The 25,689-nt window shown below is 52.5% G+C and overlaps 1 protein-coding gene across 2 annotated transcripts in view; it reads right to left on the bottom strand.

Annotated features, from left to right (window-relative positions):
* Window positions 1-9,676: 9,676 nt before the first annotated feature.
* EPHA8 (EPH receptor A8) overlaps window positions 9,677-25,689 on the bottom strand; it is a 56,358-nt gene continuing 40,345 nt past the window's right edge. The window contains exons 5-17 of one of the 2 annotated variants that reach the window (XM_014946954.1): window positions 25,136-25,471; window positions 22,773-22,897; window positions 22,427-22,589; window positions 21,856-21,952; window positions 21,149-21,216; window positions 20,489-20,614; window positions 19,651-19,836; window positions 18,982-19,043; window positions 18,381-18,590; window positions 15,257-15,406; window positions 13,843-14,033; window positions 13,247-13,402; window positions 9,677-12,011 (exon numbers count right to left, since the gene is read on the bottom strand). In XM_014946954.1, coding sequence (XP_014802440.1) covers window positions 11,897-12,011; window positions 13,247-13,402; window positions 13,843-14,033; window positions 15,257-15,406; window positions 18,381-18,590; window positions 18,982-19,043; window positions 19,651-19,836; window positions 20,489-20,614; window positions 21,149-21,216; window positions 21,856-21,952; window positions 22,427-22,589; window positions 22,773-22,897; window positions 25,136-25,471 — 1,985 coding nt within the window. In that variant the 3' untranslated portion in view covers window positions 9,677-11,896. The remainder of the gene's footprint in view (window positions 12,012-13,246; window positions 13,403-13,842; window positions 14,034-15,256; window positions 15,407-18,380; window positions 18,591-18,981; window positions 19,044-19,650; window positions 19,837-20,488; window positions 20,615-21,148; window positions 21,217-21,855; window positions 21,953-22,426; window positions 22,590-22,772; window positions 22,898-25,135; window positions 25,472-25,689) is intronic. The other variant, XM_014946956.1, reaches the window with a different exon arrangement.

Here is a 25,689-nt window from a genome sequence, read left to right as displayed (position 1 = left end):
CCCCCCCCCCCCTTGGCCCTGACTCCCCGGGATGTGTGTGCAGGGAATTTCAAAGAAGCTGCTACTCTATTTTTTCCCAGGAAGGAGCTCTGCGTTGTCACCTTCTTGCAGACAACACATTGTCCCCATCACAGCTGTCCTCCTTTGGCACTGCCTTGCTCGAAGGACATACGCAAGGAGGTGAAACCTAGTGTAACCTGCGGTGATGGGCACCATGAGATCCCCTCACAGAATCACAGAATCACAAAATCACAGAATCACATGGGGTTGGAAGGGACCTCTGGAGATCATCTAGTCCAACCCCCTGCCAGAGCAGGTCCACCTAGAGCAGGTCCCACAGGAATGTGTCCAGGGGGGTTGGAATGTCTCCAGAGGAGGAGACTCCACCACCTCTCTGGGCAGCCTCTTCCAGGGCTCTGCCACCCTCACAAGAAAGAAGTTCCTCCTCATGTTTAGGTGGAACTTCTTATATTCAAGCTTGTGTTCATTTGGCACCACTGAAAAAAGGCCGGCCCCATCCTCTTGACACCCTCCCTTTAAGTATTTATAAGCATTGATTAGATCTCCCCTCAGCCTTTGGTTCTCCAGACTAAAAAGACCCAAGTCCCTCACCCTCTCTTCGTAAGGGAGATGCTCCAGGCCCCTAATCATTTTCGTAGCCCTCTGCTGACCCTCTCCACCAGTTCCCTGTCCTTCTTGAACTGGGGAGCCCTCATCACCAAAGATGTCTCACCACCCTGCCTGTTGCCCTCAGCAGGGTGTGGGGGCAGCCCTGGGGGGGCTGGGAGGAAGGTGAAGAAGAGGTGGTGGGACACCTTCAGGGAAAGGCACAGTGTCAGGAGAGCAGGGGACAAGGGTAAAGTGTGGAAAAACAGAGCAGCATATGAGTTACAAGTGGTCTCGGGAGCACTTTCCTTCAGGACAGTGTCTCAAGGCTCATTGCAAGCTTTCAGCAAAGCTTTTCTTACAGGCAGCAGTCACAGGTCCCTCTTTCATGCCTTCTCCTGGACTTATGTAGATGCAAACTGAGGCTGCCACCCTCTTGTCTGTGGGGGCACTGCTACATTGCACTCTCTTTCTCCAGCTGTCATCTGTTTCCATAAAGCCTGTAGAAACACGAGCTCCTTGGTGCTTGCTCTCCTCTGTCATGTTTGGCTGAAACCCACCACTACTCTGGGATGGGGAGAGAGATACAGGACAGGCTGAGGGGGGATGCTGCCTGTGACTGCATCACCAAGCCCTTGCTGGTAAAAAAGGCCTAGAAATATCTTGGAAAGCTGTATCATGACATTTTAGTGCTTTATGCACAACAATTATTGATGAGATCTGCTGCTTAGAGGTATTTCATTGCCTGGAAATTTCACAGGATCCAGCAGGGCTGGTGAAAGGGACCTCCAGTCGTCCCATCCATCATCACAGAATCAATCACAGAATCACAGAATCACCATGGTTGGAAAGGACCTCTGAGATCATCGAGTCCAACCTTAAAAAAAAACCAAAACCAAAACAAAAAAAACCCACAAAACACAACACCCCACCACATCACACCCACCCACAAACCAATAACTCAGACACTAGAGCATGCCCTGAAGAGCCACTTCTACACATTTCTTAAATACCTCCAGGGATGGCAACTCCACCACCTCCCTGGGCAGGCTGTTCCAGTGCCTGACCACCCTCTCAGCAAAGTCATTCTTCCTAAGAATCACGGTCACAGAGGGGTTGTCACTTGTCACACATCAGGTTGTCCCATAGCACCATGTTCCCCTCAGACCCGTCCAGGGATGTGGTGTGTCCTTGCTGTGTGTGGCTGGGATTCTTCCCCCCCCCCCCCCTTGGCCCTGACTCCCCGGGATGTGTGTGCAGGGAATTTCAAAGAAGCTGCTACTCTATTTTTTCCCAGGAAGGAGCTCTGCGTTGTCACCTTCTTGCAGACAACACATTGTCCCCATCACAGCTGTCCTCCTTTGGCACTGCCTTGCTCGAAGGACATACGCAAGGAGGTGAAACCTAGTGTAACCTGCGGTGATGGGCACCATGAGATCCCCTCACAGAATCACAGAATCACAAAATCACAGAATCACATGGGGTTGGAAGGGACCTCTGGAGATCATCTAGTCCAACCCCCTGCCAGAGCAGGTCCACCTAGAGCAGGTCCCACAGGAATGTGTCCAGGGGGGTTGGAATGTCTCCAGAGGAGGAGACTCCACCACCTCTCTGGGCAGCCTCTTCCAGGGCTCTGCCACCCTCACAAGAAAGAAGTTCCTCCTCATGTTTAGGTGGAACTTCTTATATTCAAGCTTGTGTTCATTTCCTCTTGTCCTATCCCTGGGCACCACCGAAAAAAGACCGGCCCCATCCTCCTGACACCCACACTTTAAGTATTTATAAGCATTGATTAGATCTCCCCTCAGCCTTTGGTTCTCCAGACTAAAAAGACCCAAGTCCCTCACCCTCTCTTCGTAAGGGAGATGCTCCAGGCCCCTAATCATTTTCGTAGCCCTCTGCTGACCCTCTCCACCAGTTCCCTGTCCTTCTTGAACTGGGGAGCCCTCATCACCAAAGATGTCTCACCACCCTGCCTGTTGCCCTCAGCAGGGTGTGGGGGCAGCCCTGGGGGGGCTGGGAGGAAGGTGAAGAAGAGGTGGTGGGACACCTTCAGGGAAAGGCACAGTGTCAGGAGAGCAGGGGACAAGGGTAAAGTGTGGAAAAACAGAGCAGCATATGAGTTACAAGTGGTCTCGGGAGCACTTTCCTTCAGGACAGTGTCTCAAGGCTCATTGCAAGCTTTCAGCAAAGCTTTTCTTACAGGCAGCAGTCACAGGTCCCTCTTTCATGCCTTCTCCTGGACTTATGTAGATGCAAACTGAGGCTGCCACCCTCTTGTCTGTGGGGGCACTGCTACATTGCACTCTCTTTCTCCAGCTGTCATCTGTTTCCATAAAGCCTGTAGAAACACGAGCTCCTTGGTGCTTGCTCTCCTCTGTCATGTTTGGCTGAAACCCACCACTACTCTGGGATGGGGAGAGAGATACAGGACAGGCTGAGGGGGGATGCTGCCTGTGACTGCATCACCAAGCCCTTGCTGGTAAAAAAGGCCTAGAAATATCTTGGAAAGCTGTATCATGACATTTTAGTGCTTTATGCACAACAATTATTGATGAGATCTGCTGCTTAGAGGTATTTCATTGCCTGGAAATTTCACAGGATCCAGCAGGGCTGGTGAAAGGGACCTCCAGTCGTCCCATCCATCATCACAGAATCAATCACAGAATCACAGAATCACCATGGTTGGAAAGGACCTCTGAGATCATCGAGTCCAACCTTAAAAAAAAACCAAAACCAAAACAAAAAAAACCCACAAAACACAACACCCCACCACATCACACCCACCCACAAACCAATAACTCAGACACTAGAGCATGCCCTGAAGAGCCACTTCTACACATTTCTTAAATACCTCCAGGGATGGCAACTCCACCACCTCCCTGGGCAGGCTGTTCCAGTGCCTGACCACCCTCTCAGCAAAGTCATTCTTCCTAAGAATCACGGTCACAGAGGGGTTGTCACTTGTCACACATCAGGTTGTCCCATAGCACCATGTTCCCCTCAGACCCGTCCAGGGATGTGGTGTGTCCTTGCTGTGTGTGGCTGGGATTCTTCCAACCTCTCCTGATAACAGGCCCCTCTGCTACCTCCCCTCCCACCAGCACCAGCCACCAGGGCTCTCTGAGCAGGTAATCCCAGGGAAACACAATGCCAGGGAAACACAATGCCAAGGAAACACAATGCCAGGGAAACACAATGCCAGGGAAACACAATGCCAGAGAAACACAGATGTCTGGCGGGAAAGGACCCATAGGCTGGAGGGGTAAGATCTGAGTTCCTGGCTGAGGACTCTGAAAGGACAAGGGAAACTGAGGCAGGGAACGGCACTGAGACTAATGCTTCATTTCAGGCTGGATGTCTCATATCCCAGAAAAGCCCAAGAGAGGCTGTGGTGGGAACCAGAAGCCATGCCTGTGCCTATTCCATTGAGTACCATATTGTTGATAAAGAGGTAAACTGAAATCAAAGTGCCTGGAAAAGGGAGGATGCAGGGAGGAAAGTCAGGCATTGACAAGAGCAAGGCATGGGGCTTTTTGCACAGTGAGAACATTCACAGAGACAAGCCTATGGCCCGAGAAGGGGCCACACATCAGCAAGTCCCATCTCTGAGTAGAGAAGTCAAAGATTTTGCTAGAGCTTTTTTTTCCCTTTGAAATACTTATACTCAATATACCATTGCCTCTAGTCATGAAAAGCCTTTTTCCACACCAGGCATGGCTTGCCCTGGCCTCTTTTTTCAGCCCCTACCCCACTCAGACCTACCTTGCCTCCCCCATGCTCCTCAGCTCATCCCAGTTCCTCCTCCTGCTTCAGCTCTTCCCAAGTGTCTCTGTCACATCCTAATTGACTCAAATCTGTCCTAATCAGACTCCCAACCACTCATCCCTCCATTCTCTTTTGAAGGTCGAATTGCTCACACAAGATGCTCCTGTATGATGCTAACGCCTCTTAGCAGGGCTCAGCAATGGAAAAGCATCGATGGAGCCAGTGGGACTCATCTCTCCTCTGGAGCACCTGGAGTCAAGGAGTCTGTTTCTCTGCTACTGAGACCTGCAGAGCCCAGAGATTTCCAGCTCCCCAGGTTCACTGCTCCCCGCACTCCAGCAGAGAGTCACATCAAAGAGCACAGCCTTTTGTTTAGGTCCTGTTTGAAGTTTGCTGCTAATTTTTGGTATGCATGCAGCAGTGTTTGGCTCATGCTCGTTCACGAATAAATGCTCGTTGCATTGCTCTTAAATGATTGGAGACCTCCAATTTTAATCTTTTATTCATGATCTTCTTCCACCTCAGACGCAGAAAAAAACATGTAAATTCAAAACCTGTGAGAATTGAAAATTTCATAAGTGCTGCTGACCCTTCACTGGCAGCTCTGAATGTGAGAGAAATAAAGGAATCGTAATGAGGAACCTCATCTTTTGATAAGAGGTTTAGAGGAGCCCAGAACTAAAAGGGGTTTCATCCCTCCCTGCTGCGTGTCCATGCAGGATGGGGTCAGTCCTGCTGGGTGGGTGTAATCCTGCTGCTCCTGCCTCTCCACCACATCCTGCATCTCCATCTCCTCTCATCTGCGCTGGGAGGTGTGAGCTGACACGGTGCCTGTGGAGCGTGCCCTGCTTACCTCACAGCACACATCGGTCCCCGAGCTCAGGACCCGTCAGTGCACCAAAGCACGGGCACCCAAACTGTCCCCGTCACCCCCTGCTCCCTCAGCTCCTGTCCAGGCACAGAGATGGCTGCCCACCATCGCCCGCGCCCCGTACCCTCGCCTCCCCTCCTGCATACACCCAGGTAATCTGCACCCGTCTCTGTGTTTAGGAAGGACATCTTATCCCTCGTTCTGCTGAATGCTGCCCACTCACACTCTCTGTCCCGCTCCCTGCAAGGGCCACTTTTCAGGATGCCTTTGTGAGGGGAAGATGGGAAGGCAGGGAGGAAATGAAACATGAGTAACAAGATATCTGTGTAAGTGAAAGATTCTGGAGCTAAGACATCAATGAGTGCCTGGGAATGATTTCACCTTTCAGCATCAGCAAAATGAAGAGCTGTGGATGGGCATCTAGATCAACAGGTTTCAATGTCTTTAGTCTTTTCACAAGTTTCCTACATGGTACACAACCCCGCACGATGTTTTAAATCAGTAAAAAAATTCTTGCCTTTTTTTTTTTTTTTTATTTTCAAAAAAAATCCACACGGGGGACAAGGAAAAGTGAAAGATTCTGGAGCTAAGACATCAATGAGTGCCTGGGAATGATTTCACCTTTCAGCATCAGCAAAATGAAGAGCTGTGGATGGGCATCTAGATCAACAGGTTTCAATGTCTTTAGTCTTTTCACAAGTTTCCTACATGGTACACAACCCCGCACGATGTTTTAAATCAGTAAAAAAATTCTTGCCTTTTTTTTTTTTTTTTACTTTCAAGAATAAGCAGCACGGTGTGCAAGGGAAGCTTTGCCACCTTTGCATGCAGAAATCTTTCTGGCACCTGCAGGAGGTCTGCAATTCCCTTCTGGAAGGACCAGCATAGCAGGAGAGGCAGCAACTGTGCATTGGGATTTCCCAAGACGCAATTGCCAGGAGTTTTCATCCAGGAAATGCAAAAGACTCTGCTGTTGTTTGTCTGGAGATTGTGTATATTTGACAGCCTGCTCAGAAGAGGAGGTGTAATTGTGCCTGGGTTACTGGATGAGGGACCCACGAACTGCTGAGAGCACAGACAGACAAGGATCCTGCTCACGCCCTGCACAGCCAAACCGCAGACCCCAGGCAGTGCAGGAGGTGGTGGGGTGGGTCACAGGTCCCTGAGGAGCTGGGCTCTGTGTGTCTGGGGAACTCCTGGCGCCCTACTGTGAGATAGATGCTTTGGGTTGCATCCCATGGACCAGTAGGACCGCCCTGGAATCAGAGGGGGGACACACGTCATGTAACTTGTTGTAAGTTGGGCTGATGAGTCCAGGTTCCCTTTTGCACCCAATGGAGAGAAGGAGGGACCTTCACAAGGCAGGTGAAGTGCCATCCATTCCTACCTTTTCCCACTCAGTGCAGCAGGTGACTGCTCAGAGGGAGACCTCATGATGTGAGACTGGCATTTCTGCTCTGAGGCCTGTCCTGTGTACCCAGACCTTGTGACACAAGTCAAGGTTGCCATGGTCCTGACTCATCCCTCCCCAAGCCCAGCTCACTCGAGGTGGAGAGACCCTGCCTTGATTGCAAAGCAGGCACTTCTGTCAACCTTTGTTCATCCTGGGATGAACTGTGCTGCTGTCTTGCTGCTTGGTGGTGGTTTCCAAGATGTGACCTATGGGATACTTCCAAACCCATGCAGAACTTAACTCATAACCCTTCCAAGGGTTAAACCAGCAGCTGTGGATGATGTTTCTATCTTACATCAGGTTATCCTGAGTAATTTGCTTGGACATGATGCTAAACGACTGTGCTAAAAGCAGAGAGAGAAGGTGGTTTGGGAATACAGCTTTCCTTGGCAGACTAAGCTGGTATGTGATCAGACAGGAATCATATCAGTAAATACGAAGCAGAGTTCACCATCTGTTAACACCAGTCACGGAGCACGTCTGACCCCTGCAAACCTGCATAAAGTTGGCACAAACTGAGTGTGGGTGCAGAGCTAAGACGGGTGGCTTCATGCAGGGCTCTGCAGGTGCTCTGCAAGTCCAGACTGCCACCTCCAGGCACACAAAGCTCACAGAGCCTCACATGCTAATGACACAGCCAAATTTGGCCTGGACAGCTGTAAATGAAATGCTTCGGAGATGACTTATTGGTAGCTTGGGGAAATATTGGGTGTGACTAGAAAAGGAAAGCTGTTTTGCCAAAGAAACACCAGCTCCCAACAGTGCAAGTCAGAATAAAATCTCTTGGGGGACATGTAAGAAGGTGTGAAAATCCTGATGTCTAAATAGACATACATGAAGGGGTTTATTTGCTGTCATACATAAACCAGAATATCCATTGCTTACCCTTGAATGGAAGAGGTTGCCTCTTGATCAGCTAATTGCCCTGGACAGGTTCCCCAAGGCTTCTCCACAAGGTTTTCAATCCAGAACTGGTTCCCTGGGTGCCAGCCCTGTCCCCAGCCTGGCCAGACCGGGCAGAGACTGCCTGTGGTGGGGCTCAGCCTTGGGAAGGTGGAGTAATGCACAAGGTCTGCAAATGCAGCTCTGTGTCCTGGAGAGGAGCCCCCGATGCCTGGCCCTTGCAGGACTGCACTTCCATGGCAATTTCTTCCAGAAGGGGAAGAAATGACATGTTAAAAAAGACACAACCCTGGGGGTTGTGGGGGGGGTGATGCCCTGGGCATGGTCCTCAGAGTCTTTCACAAGGTGACGTTGTGGTAGCTGTGGAGCAGCTCCGAATAGGGGCCCTGCCCGCACAGAGCGATGCCCTGGCAGACCTGAGTGTGTCTGCCCCTGGGGAAAGGAGCCAGGCACCGGCACCATCCAGCCTTCCACGGAGCAAGTCTTTGCTTTGGGACTCAGAAAGGTAAGAAAACTTTCTGCAATGCACAAAACATTGCACATTTTGCAAAATGTGGATGCTGGCTTTACTCACAACTGAAATAAATGAGTGAAATGTGTGTGCTCGGTGAACACTAACATGTCCCACCATTCCCAGGCTGTCCCACTGCACCCAGTGCCAGCAGTGTACCATGACCAAGGTGTGACATGCTTGCTGTCCCTGTCTGCATGAGGGGGTGAGGGTCTGAGCAGGACCTGCACAGCTGTGTGCACCACATATGCGTGCAGGATGAGGTGACCTTCAGAGGCCCCTTCCAACCGTATTGAATTCTCTGGCAAATAAAGGCTCCAGCAAGCTAGAAAGGTGGAACATGAATACTTAAGGATGTGTTTGGGAGTGGTGGGAAAAGGAGGTGGGTCCAGGACAGCAACCGGCATCCTCAGACATGGTGTGGGTGGTAGTGCAGGAAATACAAATACCAAAATGGCATGTAAGGGGAAATGCAGAGCATGGGACTTGTGAGCTCAACCCTTGGCACTGGGGAGATGGTCCCGGAGCAGCTTGCCCAGCCTGGGGGCCAGTGCTCTGGGAAAGGGGACACCAGAGAGAATGGTGAAAGGGGAGACTGGGCTGAAGGATGCTCTGGACAGGGCTGGCACTTGGTAGCACATAGGCAACTGGTGCAAGGGGGGCTGGGGTGCCTGGGAGGACAGGACTGCACAGCACCAAGGGGCAGTCAGGCTGGCCTTCCCCACACTGGGGATGTGGAGCAGGTCTGCACTGCCTGGGGATGTCTCCTCCATTCCCAATGGGCTACAACGGCTGGGGGCACACAAGCAGGCAGGGTCGTGGATAGAGCCACTCCCACCCGGAGCTGTGGTGCCCTTTTCATTTTATATGGCAAGAAAAATATGCTTCTTTTCTGCAAATGCAGGTGTTCTCTTTTTTTCCTGCAACTCATATGCTGGTAAGTCCTTCACGGGAGGGCAGCTGGAACCACAGCTATACTCCTACAAGAAGCGCTTTGCAAGCTCATGTACAAGATCCTTCAGCTCAGACTTCAGGGGATGAGAGTTGAGGTTTTACTGGTTTGGGTTTTGGTTGTTTTGTTTTTTTCTTTTGAAAAAAAGATCCTGAATTTCTAGGAGAGGATAAGTCTGAGTCTGGGAAAACCTTCCAGAGACCGTTGAGGTTCAGAGGAACCTCTGCACCAAGATATCTTGTGCTTACATGATCTCTTGCATAAGATGCTCCCACGTAACAATGACTTGGTGGTTTTGGGGAAGCTTCTCCCAGCCCCCAGCACAGCAACCCCCACAGGGACCCTACAACTGATCAACCTCTTGGCACTTCCCTGTGCCTGTGGCCCATCCCATGGACACTCCTGCTCCCCAAGCAAGCAATTTTCTTATGTGGGAGGCTTCCTGCAGTGGAGAAAAATGATGACTGGGTGGGCATGTCAGTGCTGCCCCCTCTGTGCCTCTGAAGCATCCGTGGAGAAGTGGTGAAGCAACTCTGTGAAGCGCAGCGACAAGAACAGGCAAGGAGATGGCCCATGGAAAGAATGAGTTTTATTGTCCAGGAGGAGGTGCACACTCTGAACATAAAAGACAAACCCTGCCCCACCATCCCTGCAGCTGGAAGCAGCCCAACAACCCCATGCTGCAGGATCTGACCCATGAACCACCTGGAAAGGGGCCATCTGGCAGCTCCCAACCTCAGATCCTGCAGCCCACGTTACCAGGGTTGCCCAGCAAACCCCAAGAACACAGGTTCTCTGCTCTCCCCAGTTTGTCCATGATAGACTTGCCCTCTGGGGAGTCCCAAATGCTGGGAAGAGAGGACACAGCCAACACCAACCATCCTGTGCTGCAGGGCTTGGTCTGACCTCCATCATGATGCTGTCTGCAGGGGGGTGTGTGACAGGTCTGAGTGCAGGACGCAGGGTGCAATACAAATTAAACAACACATTGCATCTGTCCCCCATTGCAAAGAGCTTCCATAGGAAGAAGTTAAGTGCCCACCACAGTCAGAGAATCCATCCGGATGCAAATGCCCTGGATGGAAAGCTATGCCAGCCCCAGAAAGGCCAGTTTAGCCAGGATTATTGCAGCTGAGAAATGGCTTTAACCCTCCCCCCACCCTCCTTGTGCCCAAACAGCACTGGCAAGGACAGACCTCAGGACAGATCCTACCAGTACTTGCATTTGAGTGATGCTGGATTTACTGTGCCAGTGCTAAGGACAGGATGCTGTGGGCCAGGCTGGTCCCTGGCAGTCAGCGTGGCTCCCCTCCAGCACTTCTCCTTCTCCAGCAGCCCCCCTCCCCAGCCACACTCCCAGAAGATTTTTTTTGCAGTGTGTTCAGCCCCACAACTGAGGCTTCTGTGCTTTGAGACCATTTTTGTGTACATAACATAATATTTCAGTAAATAGTTCCCAAACCCATAGAAAATTCTATTTACACCCAAGAGAAACCTTCCCAGCCCACAACCTGCCCCCCACCCCTGGCACATCTGCATCTCCACAGCCAACTCAGCCTCTCAGACCAGCTCCACAGGTCTTTGAAGGTCACTACTCCACACCAGGCAAGGTTTCAAAAAGAAATGTTTCTGTGGAGGAGAGGAGGAGCTGTGGAGGAAAGGCCAACTGCCCCATCACAGGGATCACCAGCTGGGCTACGATGAAGATCCTCTTTGCCCAGAGCCCCTGTCCCCAGCCATAGGACTGTGTGACTGCAGCTGAAAACATTGCTCAGGACCCTCCTCTGCAGACGACATGGAAGCCCTGGGCATAGGCAGACAGTGTGGTAATGGGACAGCTCTGGAGTTTCTCCAGGACACTATAAGAACAAAGAATTTGGCAGAAGTCTCTCTGTCCCTTTACCACGTGAGATGGGAGCAATTTCTCCGACACCTCTCTCCTCTGGTGCAGTTTTGGGGGAGGCCAGAGGAAAGGAGATGCCTGTTCTGTTGGAGGACAAGCTTGAGTTTGTGACACTAAAAAACATGCCTGGGCTTCCCTGGGATGTCTGTGCTGGATCCAGAGAGGAGCAGTGCTGGTGGGTTCAAGAGTTGGAGAGTCTTCTGCAGCACCATGGGGCTTCTTGAGGCTTCAGATAGCAGATCCTGGCTACCTTTCCTCCATGCTGGAGGCCGTCTCCTCTGCATGCAGAGCTGGGTGTTCCTGGCACTGCCAGCTTGTGCTCTGTCCCCTGCCCTTCTGGGCTTGGTAGAAGTGGACCATGAAGTCACCTGCAGGCTCGTGCAGTTCAGGAGGCCCAGGTTGGAGTACACTGGACCTGGGAAGTACTGGGAGCAGGGTTGTCTCTGCTGTGTGGCAGCCCGTGGGGTCCTCCTCAGTTCAGAGAGTCCACAGACTCCCCCATTGTCAGATCCAAAGGAGCTGTGTGCCATGGCAAGCCCAGTCGCACTGCTGCTGGTACTGCAGTTGCATCTGGTACCCCTCCATTTGCAGGTGCAGCTGGGACCATCCATCTGTGTTAAGGGGTTACCACCTGCCCCGCATTGTTGTGTGGGAATGCCCAGTCCCACAGGGACATGGTAGAGGATGGAAAGAGGCATGACATGTCCCTAGCCCGCTTGGAAGGCTGCTCTCCCATTCAGATGGAGGAAGGAAGCAGCAGGACCATCAAGGTATCTGGAAAGCCACATTCCTACTGACGCTGTAATCAAAGAGATGCTGGTGGTGCTCCAGGTCCTATTCTGGTGCCCCTTTTCCTGCTCACCACCCTGCTGCCCCTTTGCCAGGGTAAGTGTTAAGGAATGCCTGATGTGGGTTTGCAAATCTGGCCATCAGAGATGCCTTCTGGGGCCATTTGTGTTCAGCAGCTGGGATCGCATGGCTTGGATGCTGCTCAAGATCTTCTTCTGGTGCCCCATCATGGTGATGCCCAGACTCCGAACGTCCCTGGAGAACAAGGACACTGTCAGACACCCCATGGGCTGGACCTGTGCTGGGACCCAGAGAGATACTGCTCCTCTCTGTGTGTGTACCCCATGGACCAACCCTGGACCCCACAACTGGCTCCTCTCCGCTTGCTTATCAGCACAAGGTTGCCGCAGCTGAGGGTCCATGGGCATCCTCCCAGGGACAGAGAGGCTGCCATTCACTTGGCACATCCTCCTGACAGGGTTGCTGTGACAGCCCCGGGGGGAGCAGGAGCAGGATGGGGATCACTCCTGACAGGCTAGTAGGTGACAAGATCGATGCTCTGAAATTGGATTCAGTTTTAGTGAGATGCCCTCAGATAACCCAGTCAGAAAGATGGATGGATGATGAGCTTTCCCCACTCAAAAGCTTCCCTGATGCGCATGAGAAACAAGGATCAGTATCAGCTCAATCCCACAGCAAAGGCCCCAGGTACAGCCCCTGATCAATGCACATGACAGCGCTCTGCCGGCATCTCTCCCGCGTCCCTTTCACTGGCTCTTTCTCTACCTGCCCCACCTCGACCAAGGCAAGCACTGTCACATCTTCCTGAGCCATGGGATCTACCGTCTGGCAGCCCCTTGTCTTTTTACAGGGAACGAGTCTCCTCAGAGGTGGGAGAGGTTGTTGCCAGCCCTGCAGTAATGCTAGACAGGTGGCAGAACAAGCTCCTTAAAACAGGAGGAGGAGGAGGATGGGTGGTGGGACACATCTTCCCCATCACTGAGGTCTGAAGATGCTCCAAGGTTGCTCCCAGCTCCGTTTGTTTCCCAATATCCCAGAGAAGCTGCACAGTATGGCGCAGCCACACTCTGGTCCAGACATGCCTTTTGCAGAGGAAACAAAGGTGAGAAGTGCAAGGAGACAGCAACCTCATATCTGAGCCTGCTTTGATTGGGAGGTTGGATTTGTGACCTCCTGAAGCACCTTACAACCTGAATTGCCTATGAAGCTACAATGACACTGGAGAGCCAGCACAGAGCATCAGAGGTGACTTGGTACTCACATCCTCTCAGTACATCCTCCCACACCTTCTCTCAAAGGCCAGCACAGACCTGGACACTGTCCCAGGTCTCACCACCATTTCCTTGTGGATGTTTCTCTGGTATCAGGACCAACTAGATCAAGCAAGCCAAGGCAGAACCATCACTGTTCAGGGCTAGTGGGATGGTGCAGGGCTACCCAACTGGTCCTGTTTGTTCTCTGTTACTCACTCAATGTTCATGCCCATCACCATGCCCAGGGAGGAGTACCCTGCCATGGCGAAGTTGTCCCGGTAGTGCCCCAGCCGGATGGAATCCAGCCAGTCCTCCACGGTCAGACAGCTGGCCAGGTCGAGGAGACCCCTGTTGAAGGGTGTTTGGGTGAACCTGGGAGTAGGACAGAAGGGATTAGCTCAAGAGGTGATGGTCCTAAGTGGTCAGGCTGTGAGGTCCACCTCAAAGAGCCCATCACCCTGGAGAGGAGGGCAGGACAGAGAGAGCCCTTGCTCTCTTTACCAGGATGGTAAAGGCAGGCACACCACTGCATGTGTGCTGCTGCACGTGCTTGTCCAGACCTTGGTGTGGGCATTCTACATTGGAACAAGGCAGTGAAATGCAGAATGCTTCCCACTGCACACCACAGCCTGTGCCCATGGACCCTATGCACGCCCATGGTTGCAGGGAAGCCACTGTTGCTAGCGTTGGACAGAAATATCCCTGATTCTCTGCAACCAACATGCTCTGCCCAGCATCAGCTGCCAGACACTGCTCATCACGGTGGCTCAGGCAGCCCTTACCAGTTCGCAGTGGCTTCAGGGAGCCCTTACCGGTTCACGGTGGCCGTGCACTTCAAGTTGTCAGGGTTGCGGATGAGCTTGTCCAGGATGCCCACAATCTGGGAGAATCGTGGCCTCTCGCCGCGGTCCTTCTGCCAGCAATCCAGCATGAGTTGGTGCAGGGCTGTGGGGCAGCCCATGGGGGCAGGCAGGCGGTAGCCTTCCTCCACTGAGTTAATGACCTAGAAGGAAGCCACACGCTGGAGTGGAGCTGTGCTCCCACCCAACTGGAAGCACCCCAGCCAGCGGCACGCAGGGAAGATCCCTGGTGTGGGAGCTACTGGGGCCATCAGATGGGGAAGCAGGGGGTGTACGCAAGATTCATGCTAAATGACAAGTACATTGCCGGCGAGCTGCATCAGTCTCTGTGGAGAGCTGGAAGCAGGCTGGATACTGTACACATACAAGAAATCACTGGTACGACAGCAAGTTTATTAAGTAGTCCAACAGGCTTAAAATATTGCAGCTTCCCTCCAGCAGACAAGCCACGGGAGCTGCACTCATATTCAGTCGTTCTACAACCAGGGCTTACCACCGCCCGGCAAGGCTGGAGGAAACCCTGATGGAAGGAGCTGTGCAGAGGAGGTAGTGTAAACCACTGCATCCATGCTCTGTTGTCACCAAAGCCACTTACTAAAATAATAGAAACGCTAGGTAGAGAGAGGACTCTCAGGACCCCCAGAGCATGGAGAAGGCAGCTAGGTTTATAATGCCCATATGTTAAAAAAAAAAAAAAAAAAAAAAAAAAAAAAAAAAAAAAAAAAAAAAGGAATCCTGTGGTTCTGCAGAGTCAAAATCTCAAAATACTCATTTTATTGCCTTTTGGAAATTTTCTTCCAAGGTTGCACTCAGGAACATTACCTACACTTTCCTACAGGTTTTATCCTACTCTTGATGTAAGAAAGGCTCCCCTAACTCTGACAAGCCCAAAGCCTCCTGCCAGCTGGTGCAAGCCTGCAGTTCTCTGCAGCCTCATGTGGGCATTGGAAGGGATGGACCCCCAGCACTGGGTGCAGGCTAATGCAGTGGGGCTGCAATGGCCCTAGGGAAGCCCTGACTCCTTCCCATTGGAAAGGTGGCACAGCACATGCTGAAGCTCTCCAGCCAGCAGGAAGGCTTGTACAGAGCAGCAGAGAGAGATGGGGAAACCCCTAATGGACACAGCTAGGCACAGCCAGGAGTCACGCTGCTGCAAGGGGAAAGGCTGCTTGGTGCATATATAGCCAACACACCGACATCCCTGCTGAGGGGACAAGCACCCTGTGCATGGCCCTGTAGGGGCCCTGTGGGGATGTGCGGAGAGGCAAGGGCTGCTCTTTGCGTCCTTTTTCCCCAGCCCCCCCTGCTTGGCTGGCTTGGGTGAGGGCAGGAGGAGAGGCCACCACACTGCTCTGAATCCACTCACATCCCGGTTGGTCATGTTCCAGTACGGGCGCTCGCCGTAGGCCAGCACCTCCCACATGACGATGCCGTAGCTCCACACGTCGCTGGCTGAGGAGAACTTGCGGTAGGCGATGGCCTCCGGGGCTGTCCAGCGAATGGGGATCTTCCCACCCTGAAAAAGTCAGCAACGGTGGAGGCTCAGAGCACGTAGGGCTCAGGCATCCCTACCCCTCTGCAGCTGGGACAGCAGCTTAGACAAGCCGTACGTTGGGATGGCATCTTCTGGACAGGACCGAGGAGGCAATCTGCACAAGATAAGCCTAGAGGTGTATGTGAAGGATGACTTTAAGATATTTCCAGTAGAGTGAGGAGAAAGCTGTATTGTTTTACAATATCTCCTTCATGGGCAATTCTGGTCCCCAGTGTTCAAGAGTGATGGGGTAGAGCCAAGGGTTACCAGAGCACAAAGGCATGGAGTTGACAGTGGACACAGGCAGAGAGCCCGAGTTGAGCAGACAAGGAGAGCAATGGCAAGTGCTCTCCGTCCATTACTGCTTTGGTAGGCAAGCACTGAAGCAGAGGACTTGGTGAATTAAAGGACCATGCTGACAAAAATGGGCGATAAATGGGCTAAGAGTATACTTAAGCTGAAAATATGGTTTCCAGCCATTTGAAGAGGAAGGCTGTGGCACAGGGAACAGAGCAGCCAGGACAGGCATCATGTGCCTGGGAACACTTTTCAGGTACCCCTGTCTAGGGAGAGCTGCTTTCACCCGAGTCCTGTCTGCTCTGGCACACTCTTGATGGGGACTGAAAATGAATTATGTGTCCTTTGGGAGAGTTCCTTTTGGGAAGGCATCTCCTGAGCAGGTCAAGGAGAACAGAAGAAGAACACAGGATACCACCCTAACACAAGTTTCTGAACAAGAAAGTATCCTTATTTTCAGGATGCCCTGTCTGAGACCTCACCAGAGATCTCATGCTCCTGATCCTGTCACTGCATCCTTGTGGTTCAGCTCTACCTGGACTATGCACCTTGTCTTCCTCCAGAGCAAACAGTTCTACTGAGTTTCACTGTGCCAAGATACCTCAAAGCCTCTCCTTGTGACATGCCCAGTGGCTGCTCCATCCTCCAGTGACCTCCCTGCTTGCATTCAAACTGGTGGCAGTCTCTAGAAACTGGGCAGAACCAGAAAGGGTCAGCAGGTAGGTCAATGCATGAGCTCTGGTCACCTCCCTGACCCAGTGTTGTCACTGACATACTGTCTCTGGAAATTTGTTTATGAGGATCAAAATTACTGGGGGAAGCTTAGAGACTGGCTTGGTGGGAGGGAAGCCAGGCTGTGTTTGTATCTGTAGGCCACAGACAAGGAGATGGGCTGCCTAGCTGATGTTGGGCCCTTTCTTACCCTTCCAATGCAAGTCCCAAAGCCAAGATGCAGAAGTTGTTATACTTGAACAAAGCAACAGGAAACTTCCCCAAAATGAAAGGATCTGAAATATCAAGTTATTCCTTGACAAACCAAAGGGAGCAGTTGAATACAAAGACACACAGAGGACATTATATCTCACTTCACCACTTGGGTGAAACCAAGCCAAGAGCATGAAGACCATGTTGTCCAAGCTGGGCCACTGTGCACTCATTCCTCAGAGCAGCAACTCCTGTGGGTTCTGCTCTGCAGTGCCATGAACTATCCAAATCCAGCCTGAAGCTCTTTCTGCTTTTCTAGTCCCAGTCCTTCTGAAAAGTGATGCTCAAACTCCTCAGCTGCAACTCCAAACTTGTTGCCATTGAGAACTGACTATCCACCACTTTCTTCCCACCAGAGGTGTGCCTGAGGAGCACACTCATTCCTTTCATGGCCAGAGAAGTGCAAAAAGAGCACATTCCTTCAATTACTTCATTTCCTCTCAAATGACCTGCAGCGCAGGAGTACATCAAGCTCCAGAGCTGTCAGATTGGACAGAAAATCTTAAAATGACTTCACAAACAATAGTGTCCTACTGTAAAACAAAATTATGTAAATTGCAAAGCCAACTCCCACCCTTTCCACCCCTGAATGAGTGAGAGTCACATGGAGAAGCTATTGTCTGGCCACACTACTGAAAAGGGTTAGCATAACACTGCCCATTGACCCTAGGACAGCTGAAGGATTTGATGGAGCTATGTACTTGTCCTGGTTTCAGCTGGGATGGTCATTATTCCTAGTAGCATCCGTGTTTTGGATTTAGTATGAGAATAATGTTGATAACAGGTATTGGTTTAGTTCTTGCTAGGTAATGTTTATATTAATTCAATGATTTTTCTGTTTCCCATAGAAGCTGAAAGGGAGCATAGAGAGGACAAGCTGACAAAGGAATATTCCCAACCACAGACATCATGCTCAGTATATAAATGGGGGTTGGCTGGGGGGCAAGAATCCATGATGACTACTCAGGACGGACTGGACAATCGATCATCAGATGGTGAGCAATTGTATTGCATCACTCATTTTGTCTATTCTTTTATCATTATTGTTATTATCTTCTCTTCCATATCTTCTATTAAACTGTCTTTAACTCAACCCACAAGGTTTCCTTTTTCCCAATTCTCCTCCCCTATCCCACAATGGGGGGTGGGGGATGAGTCAGCAGTTACATGGTCCTGGATGCCACTTGGGGTTAAACCATGACAACAGTCTAAGGAAGGATTCCAATGGGGACATGAGAGTGTCCCTATGCAATGGACCAACGTGAGCACAGGAGCTGTTGGCTGGAGAGATTTCATCAGCTCCCTGCTCTCCCACCTCGCTTCTCTTTGTTCACTGCACACTTCAGCTCCAGGATGTCCCTGGATAAAGGACACTGCAGTAAGCCTCAGAATTTCTTTGGGTTCACGGTCTTGGTCCTTATATCAGCAGTGTGGTGACTATCTCCACTTCTGTCCTGCCTACAGAATCACAGAATCACAGAATCATCATGGTTGGAAGGGACCTCTGAGATCACCAAGGCCAACCTTACACACACAAAACACCCTTACAATCTCGGCCATTACCTTGACTTCAGGTTGTCTAACTTTTCCATCTGTCAGTGGCCCAGGGCCACTGTCAGTAAGGTTCAGTGAGACAGTAAGGATCAGTGAGACAGCAACACTAGGAACCACGCACCGTGGTGGTGTACGCAGCATCGGGGTCATCCTCCAGGATGCGGGAGAGGCCAAAGTCAGACACTTTGCAGACCAGGTTGCTGTTCACCAGGATGTTGCGGGCAGCCAGGTCCCGGTGCACGTAGCCCAGTTCAGACAGATACCTCATACCCGCTCCAATGCCACGCAACATGCCCACCAGCTGGATGATGGTGAACTGCCCGTCGTGTTTCTGGAGAGGAAATAACCCAGAGCTCATGATGATTTTCACCAGCACCCTATTGAAGCTGCTCTTATTAAACTAACCCTGTAGTACTTCTCATCTTTGGCTTAGTACTTCCTCCAAACACAGTGCCTCTCTCTTGTTACCCCAGCCAACCTCCTGCCCTCCCAGCACCTGTGATACACCGCTCGGGCAGGTGTCCCTGCCTTTGTGATGCCGCTCCAAGGGACTGGCCACGATGGCCTGGAGCTGGTGTCTGCTGGAGAGGTGAGAGCCCAGAGCACAGCAGTCATGCAGGGGTCGCAGTGGCTGTGGGGCTAAGGAGCAGGAACCAGCCTCTCCTCCAGTCACTCGGCCCAGGGGGATGTGCCATGAATAAAAATACAGAAGAGCTCCTTACCCTGAGGAAGGTGTCTAGCGAGCCGTTCTCCATGTATTCAGTAACAATCATTACCAATTTGCCTGCAGAAGACAAGGGAGGTCAAGTTAGCAGAGAAGTCACCTTCCTCTGGGAAGCCCAGTGCCAGGCTTTTACTGGGAGAGACATGAGTCCAGGCCCAGGGCTATCCTGCAGCCCCACAGGGTGGTCTCACCCCTGTACCACGCAGGACCAGCACAACGGTGGGGATGTGGCAGTAACCCCGACACTTACCCTTCCCTCCAGGTGCAACTGATGTGGCTAGGTCAGCTTTGTTATCCCACTGAAATTTGCATGCCATTAGCATAACACTTTGCATCAGAATGTGCCTTTTTGAAGGAAAACTTCAAATTATGATTCAATACAGGCAGCCTTTAAAATAAACGCTAATGGGTAGGACATCTCCTACACCAACAGCCCTACTTGAGGCGCACTGCAGAGCAAGAGGGGACCTGCCGCATGGGAAGTTTGTCCTCTAAGAGAAGGCAAGGGGGTGGGATGGAGGAGAGAGACATCTGACAAGTGACAACCAGGGCAGCCCAAGGAAGGAGTGGACCCAAAGTGAGCCCTGACCCCCATCTCCCAGGGGGCCCACGGGGAGATACGTCCTAGCTCTGCCACACCATAGGTCCCATCCCACCAGCCACATACTCCTGGTCACCACCCCCTCCAGGTGGATGACGTTGGGGTGGTCGAACTGTGCCATGATGCTGGCTTCGCTCAGGAAGTCCCGTCTCTGCTTCTCCGTGTAGCCTGCTTTCAGTGCCTTGATGGCCACGGGAATCTCCCTCTTCCCTGGCAGCTTCAGACGGCCGTAGCACACCTCTCCGGACTCTCCTGCGGGCAAGGGAAGGTGAGGGAATGGGAAGCTCCTCAGCTTTTTGCACCAACCCACCAGCAGCACTGATCACCCAGTCTGCCAGCACCCTCCCAGCATACTCCAGCCCCTCAGGGCTCCTGGGCTTCTTGTGCATCACTGCCTCTGAGTACAGAAAGGATTGCCCATCTCTGGCTTCCAGTGCCACCTCTGGGAACTGGGCAGAAATATCAGAAACTGCCTCTCTCTGACACCTTTTACTGAAGATAATGGGCCAAGAGATTACACTGGCACTTGCTTTACCACTTCTAATGAACAAATTTGGGAGTCTCTCAGAGCAGCAGAGATGTCTCTCAGCCAGGCTTCCTAATGCTGCTCTAGGGTAAGGCCTTGGGGTGCTGCTGGTGAAGTTCCAGCTTCATCTCTGCCCTGAGCTCCCCTGCAAGCCTCTATTCCTATGCAAAAATCCCTCTTGTTCTGAAAACGTAGCATTTTGCTTGCAATTTCATTTGTACTTTGTCACTCCAGATGCTTGGCCTGAGGTTTGAAAGCAGGGTGGCCACACTGGAGCACCCACATGGGACAGGATGAGCTGTCAGTGGTACAGTGCTGGGCAGCTACCCTCTGCACCCAGCTGCCTCCAAAGAGTTTAGTTCATGCCTCGGGACTCACCGGACCCAATGACCTTCTCGATCTTGATCCGGGAAGCCTCAATTTCACGGGTGAACTCATGCACAGCTTGGCAGGGGTCCTCATATGTGTGGGGGTCCACATAGAACTTGGACTCAGGGAAATTCACTGCCAGGTTCCAAAGGGGAGAGAGGAGATAAGCTCTTTTGGACAACCCTGCCAAGAAATAGGGACACCCAGCAGCCAGGAAGAGGATGGGCAGTGGTAGAACTTCTTGGCCTGAAATGCTGAGGAGCCACAGAGGCTGCAGTCCCAAGGAAACCCAAGGCACTCTTTGGTATAGTGGTGTCCTCAGAGCAGTCCAGGTCCTGGCTGCCCAGGTCTCCTTCATGTGATTGTCCCCCTCCACCCTCCTGCCCTCCCCCAGTCCCTCGCCTGTGAAGAATTTTCCACTCTTCTATCCTTCTGTTATCTGGGATGAACATTCTACAGTCCCACCTCACACTGTGCAGCCCTTCAACCCCATTACCAGGATGCCCCTGGGGTTAGAGCCCCAGCTCATCTCTTCTGGACACATCCCCAGAAGCAGTCAGTGACCAAACCCCTTCCCCCTGGAAACCACTGCAGTGCCAGGAGTTAATGGTCCAGGTCCAGGCACATCCATAGGTCCTTCACACCTCAGGGGCAGCAGAAGGGTCCTACCTTGCCCATTCTGATAATGCATCTTCTCCTCATCGGAGTCCTGGAAAGCCTTGCTGTACCCACAATGCCTGCCATGGAGACACAAGAGTCAGAAGAGCTGTTCCTGTCCCTTGCTCCCACAGGCAGCCCTAAGGAGGAGTGTGTGCCAGGGCTGTAGGCAGCCCAGGAGAGCTGGAGCTAACACTTGCCCTCCACCAGCTGAGTCCCTGCATCCTGATGGACTCACACTTTGGGCTGGAGCAAGGTACTTTCCAGGTACCCTCCAAGGCACTACAAGCTGCAGCCCTTTTGTGTCCTCTGGGCAGTGGTATGTGTGCTCCACACACCTGGCTCAGCCATGCTGACATGTAGCAGCACACTGAGTCCTCCTTGGACTTTTCTAATGGCGTAGACCTCTTTGCACTCCTGACCGGGCCCCCTAGCCCATCCCATCAGCCTTGTGCTGGTGGTGGTACTGGTACAGGTATTATTGTGGCTGTCACTATTGCTATTCATCCTGCTGGCATGAGGGGAAGGTCTAGAGACTGGCTCTGCCCCAGGGAAGGTGGAGGCATGGTGAATTCTAAATAAAGTCTCTTGGTTGCTTAATAACCCCTGACCTATGGATGCTCTGGACAAACTGAGAGGAGAAAAGTTGCACCTAAGTTCTCCCATCCTTCCTGCCCTGCTTGGTGACAAGGTGCACTTGACCACCAGAAGACACTTACCTCTTTTTGCAGATTAGGACCACCAGCAACGCGACAAGGCCAGTGATGAGTGTCAGGCAGATCCAGACAATGGTCATCGTGTCGTACCGAAGAGAAACTGGAAGAAGCAGGGTAAGAAGGAGATGAGCTGAATGAGGAACCTTTTGCTGTGCTCAGAAACTCACCTACCCACTGGGGTCGTGTTCGTCAAAGGCAAAACACCATTTCCCATCCAGCCCCAGCTCTGGGGCTATCTCATTGTACAGGGACCATTTACACATGGGGAAACCAAGCACAGATCTGGGAAAGCCATAGTGATAGAGTAAACCAGTGCAGAGGGAGTCTGGAGTCTCAAGACCTCATAAGGTCTTCCCTGCCGTAACTGCCATGTCCTTCCTCTCTATTCTTTCTAATGTAGAAGCACATCTCAGGAGGGCTACCTCAAGCAAGTCCTGCAGGCTGAGACACCAGGAGATGCACCTCCACCCTCCCTCCCCATGTGACAGAGAAACAACGGCCACAGACCAGAGCATCACCATCCCTCATGCTCCCTGCTCCACGCTTCCCACATCCCACAACTGCACACACTCACCTGGCTTCCCCGTTTCCACCTCCACAGTCTGACTGAACCTCCCGCACCCAGCAGAGGTGCGAGCCCGAACCTGGAAAATGTAGCGGGTTGCGGGCTTGAGCCCAGAGATGGTGGCAGTGGTGCCCTTGGACTTCAGAGTCGAATAGCTCTGCATTTCCTTGTCCTGGGGAAAAGCAATGCCAAAAACCTTGCTGCATCAGCACAGCAACCACAAAGTCTTCCACAACAGTCCTTTGTGCGAGGCTGGCTGATAGCAGCAATTGTACCAGCAGGATTTAAACTGAGCCGTGCTCCAGTGTAGACCCACCATGCTGGGACTGGTTTGCAGCAGCAAGTTCAGCATTACCTTCTCGTAGTACTTGATCTCGTACTCCAGGATGATGCCGTTGGGCTGGTCTGGCTCTTGCCACAACAAGGTAACGCTGTTCTGTCCAGTGCTCTCCTGGCGGACCACGACCACCTGGGATGGGGCTGGGGATACAGACGGAAAGGTGTTAGGTGCCTGCTGGCAGGGTCCTACATGGGTGAGGGCAGCAGGGATGGTGGAACTGGAGAACTGGAGCCCCATGCAGGACCCCTGGTTTAAACCATGTTTCTGTTTTAATTGAAGCCATGTGGAGATGAGCACTTTGAAGGATGGGAGAAGAGACTTGCAAAAGGCCTCTTGTTCACTTCAGTTGCATCAATCTCCTTCCCATGGAATAAGCAGGCTCCAAGGACATGAAAGAGGAGAGCAGTGTCCCAGCACAGGCAGGAAAGGACACTGATGCTTCACTGTGATATGGAACCAGAAAGAAGAAGAGGCTGTGGGGCTGGAGGTCATGGAGATTACTGGCAGGACGCTGGGGGGTCACAGGGGGAGAGCCAAAGGGGAAGAGGGAGAGAGGAGATTATAAAGGCCCACAGGGGTGATCATCAAGGACTGAGCACCAGTATAATGTGCCCTGGAGGTGCTCTCCTCCCCTCAGATACTTGCCATCTGCTTGGACCTGTGTTGGAAGCCCATGGATCAATCCTTGTACCTGCCATGTCCGAATTGGAGCTGTCATGGCCTCTTTTCCCCCTAGAAAAATCCATCCTGAAAGGACCCCAGAGGGTGCCAGCCATTGGGTCCAACTTATGGGGAGGGGTCGGCACTCCTCGTGGCCCTAACTGTTGGATGAATGGGATGTGGCAGCCCTGCAGAAGACAGAGCTGCTGCTGTCCACGGCTGCAGCTCAGGGATGTTGCTGGAGCAGCACAGAGACCAAAAGAGGCCACAGGGGTTGCAGCAGCAGTGGAGCACACGGGGACTGAAAGGCAGAAGTTTTAGCTCAGTTTATCTTCGGGCTGGCTCCTTTAAGAAGCAGAAATCACAGCTGGGACACAGAATCCCGGGGAGCTGGGACTGGGTGGGATGGAGGAAACCAGCTAAGCCCCGCAGATGCCAGCATGCCATCTCTCCAAACAGCTCCAGGGAATCTCTGCTCACCCGCACCTGTTTTGCTCAGTGCCCTGGAGCTGGAGGGACAAGAGTGACCAGGACCCAGCATGGGCAAGCTGCCCCATGTCCCTCAGCCCCTCCTGGTGAGCAGGGATGCTCTGTGATGTGCAGCAGCTGGAGCACCGCAGAGGCACGGCAGTTCAACTTCAATCACTACCAAATTCCCAACCCCACTGGTTTCACAGCACCTGCTCAGTACCCGCTTCCCAGCAGAGAGCCTGAAAGGGGAATATTCATCACTTCCCAAGAGTATCCCGCAGCGAGGCATCACGCTGGTGCTGCTCGTCAGCACTCTGAAGGATCACGCAGGAGCAAACCAGCAGGACTGAGCCCCTTCCCTGAGAGCTTGGTGGAGTGGTGAAGAAAGGCTACGGGCAGGCATTGGTAACAAACGGGCCTTGTTCCCCTGCCAGGCATGAGCCAACCCAGAGTGGCTCCCCAGGTCCCTCCTGCTGGCATCACTGCCATGAGAGCAGAAGGGGCTCAGCATCACAGGAAGTTCCGGTGGGCTCCTTTCCAACTGGGAGGATGAACAGGAGGGGTCAATCCCTGCCCTGTCCCCTTTGCCTACAGCACATTCCATGGAAAGGGGCTCAGCTCTGGGGAGATGGCCCGGTGACCCTGGAGCAAAGTCCTGGCCCACCTGGGCTACAGAATTGCTGAGAAGTATTTCCTGGGGGAAGAGCATTTCACAGAAAGGGATTTTCAAAGATGAGACCTGTGTGAGAGAGACTTTCCCAGCAAACATTGTTGTCACCTGCCAGGGCCTGGCATTGGTGTGAGCTGAGAGCAGAGCATGAACTGCTGCTTGGCCCTTTGGGAAGGGACAGAAGGCTGGAGGAACAGCCTGAAAGATTCATGCTCCACTTAGTGTTCCTGTCAATAAACAAGTGTTCTCTGTGCCCCCTGTCTCCTGCAGAAAAGGAGCTTCCACCAGCAGCTGTAGGTGGAAGCAGAGTGAAGGGTGGATGAAAAAGGATACTATGAACCAGAGAAGGGTAAGTGTCGCCTTGGGCAGCAGCTTGTCTCCAGCCCACCCTGGGTCCCTGAAGCCTCCTCCAGCAGCAGAGAGGTCTCATCTCCCGGGGGTCCCATGCCCATCACCAAGCCAGCGCTTGGCTCCTTGTGCAGTTTCTGCCTCCTGCAGATACTGGCTGGGGCAACATCAGCACAGCATCAGCATCACCCACACGGGCAAAGCCTGGGAGGGTTTCTGCTCCTCCTACCTGCCTGGTTTGTCGTGATGTTGGCAACTGCGGCTCTCCTGGACTCCAGGCTGAGGTCAGAGACGCCATTGACAGCCTCCACCCAAAAGGAGTAGTTGGTGTGGGCCAGGAGGTTGGTGACGGTCAGCGCTCCCTGAACCAGGCTCATCTGCTGGGGCACAAAGCGGATGCCGCTGCCGCACGCCTCGCAGGGGCCCGCGTCCCCCACACAGCGCTTGCAGACCACGTTGTACACCACGTCAGCGCGTCCCCCCTTGTCCAGGGGTGGGCCCCACTCCAGTGTCACCGAGGTGCCATTCACACTGGAGATCAAGTTCACAGGAGCAGAGGGAGGGCCTGGAAAAGAAGCAGAGGTTCAGGCAGAGCCGGGGCTGCTGAGGTGTGCTGGGACTGGTAGAGCACGGGGCCAACGGAGAGATGCGCCTTGGGCAGCGTGTACCTGCACATACAAGTGATACTACAGGGGATGCAGAGCTGCCCAGAGGGGGAAATGCTTCAAACAGAAGACAGCAAGGACCCAGACAGGTCTCAGGATGAAACGCCATGGAGGCAAG

This window comes from Calidris pugnax, unplaced genomic scaffold (assembly GCF_001431845.1).
Source record: "Calidris pugnax isolate Ruff unplaced genomic scaffold, ASM143184v1 scaffold152, whole genome shotgun sequence".
NCBI lineage: Eukaryota > Metazoa > Chordata > Aves > Charadriiformes > Scolopacidae > Calidris > Calidris pugnax.
The sequence above is the reverse complement of the archived record's forward strand: the minus strand, read 5'-3'. Positions and strand labels throughout refer to the sequence as shown.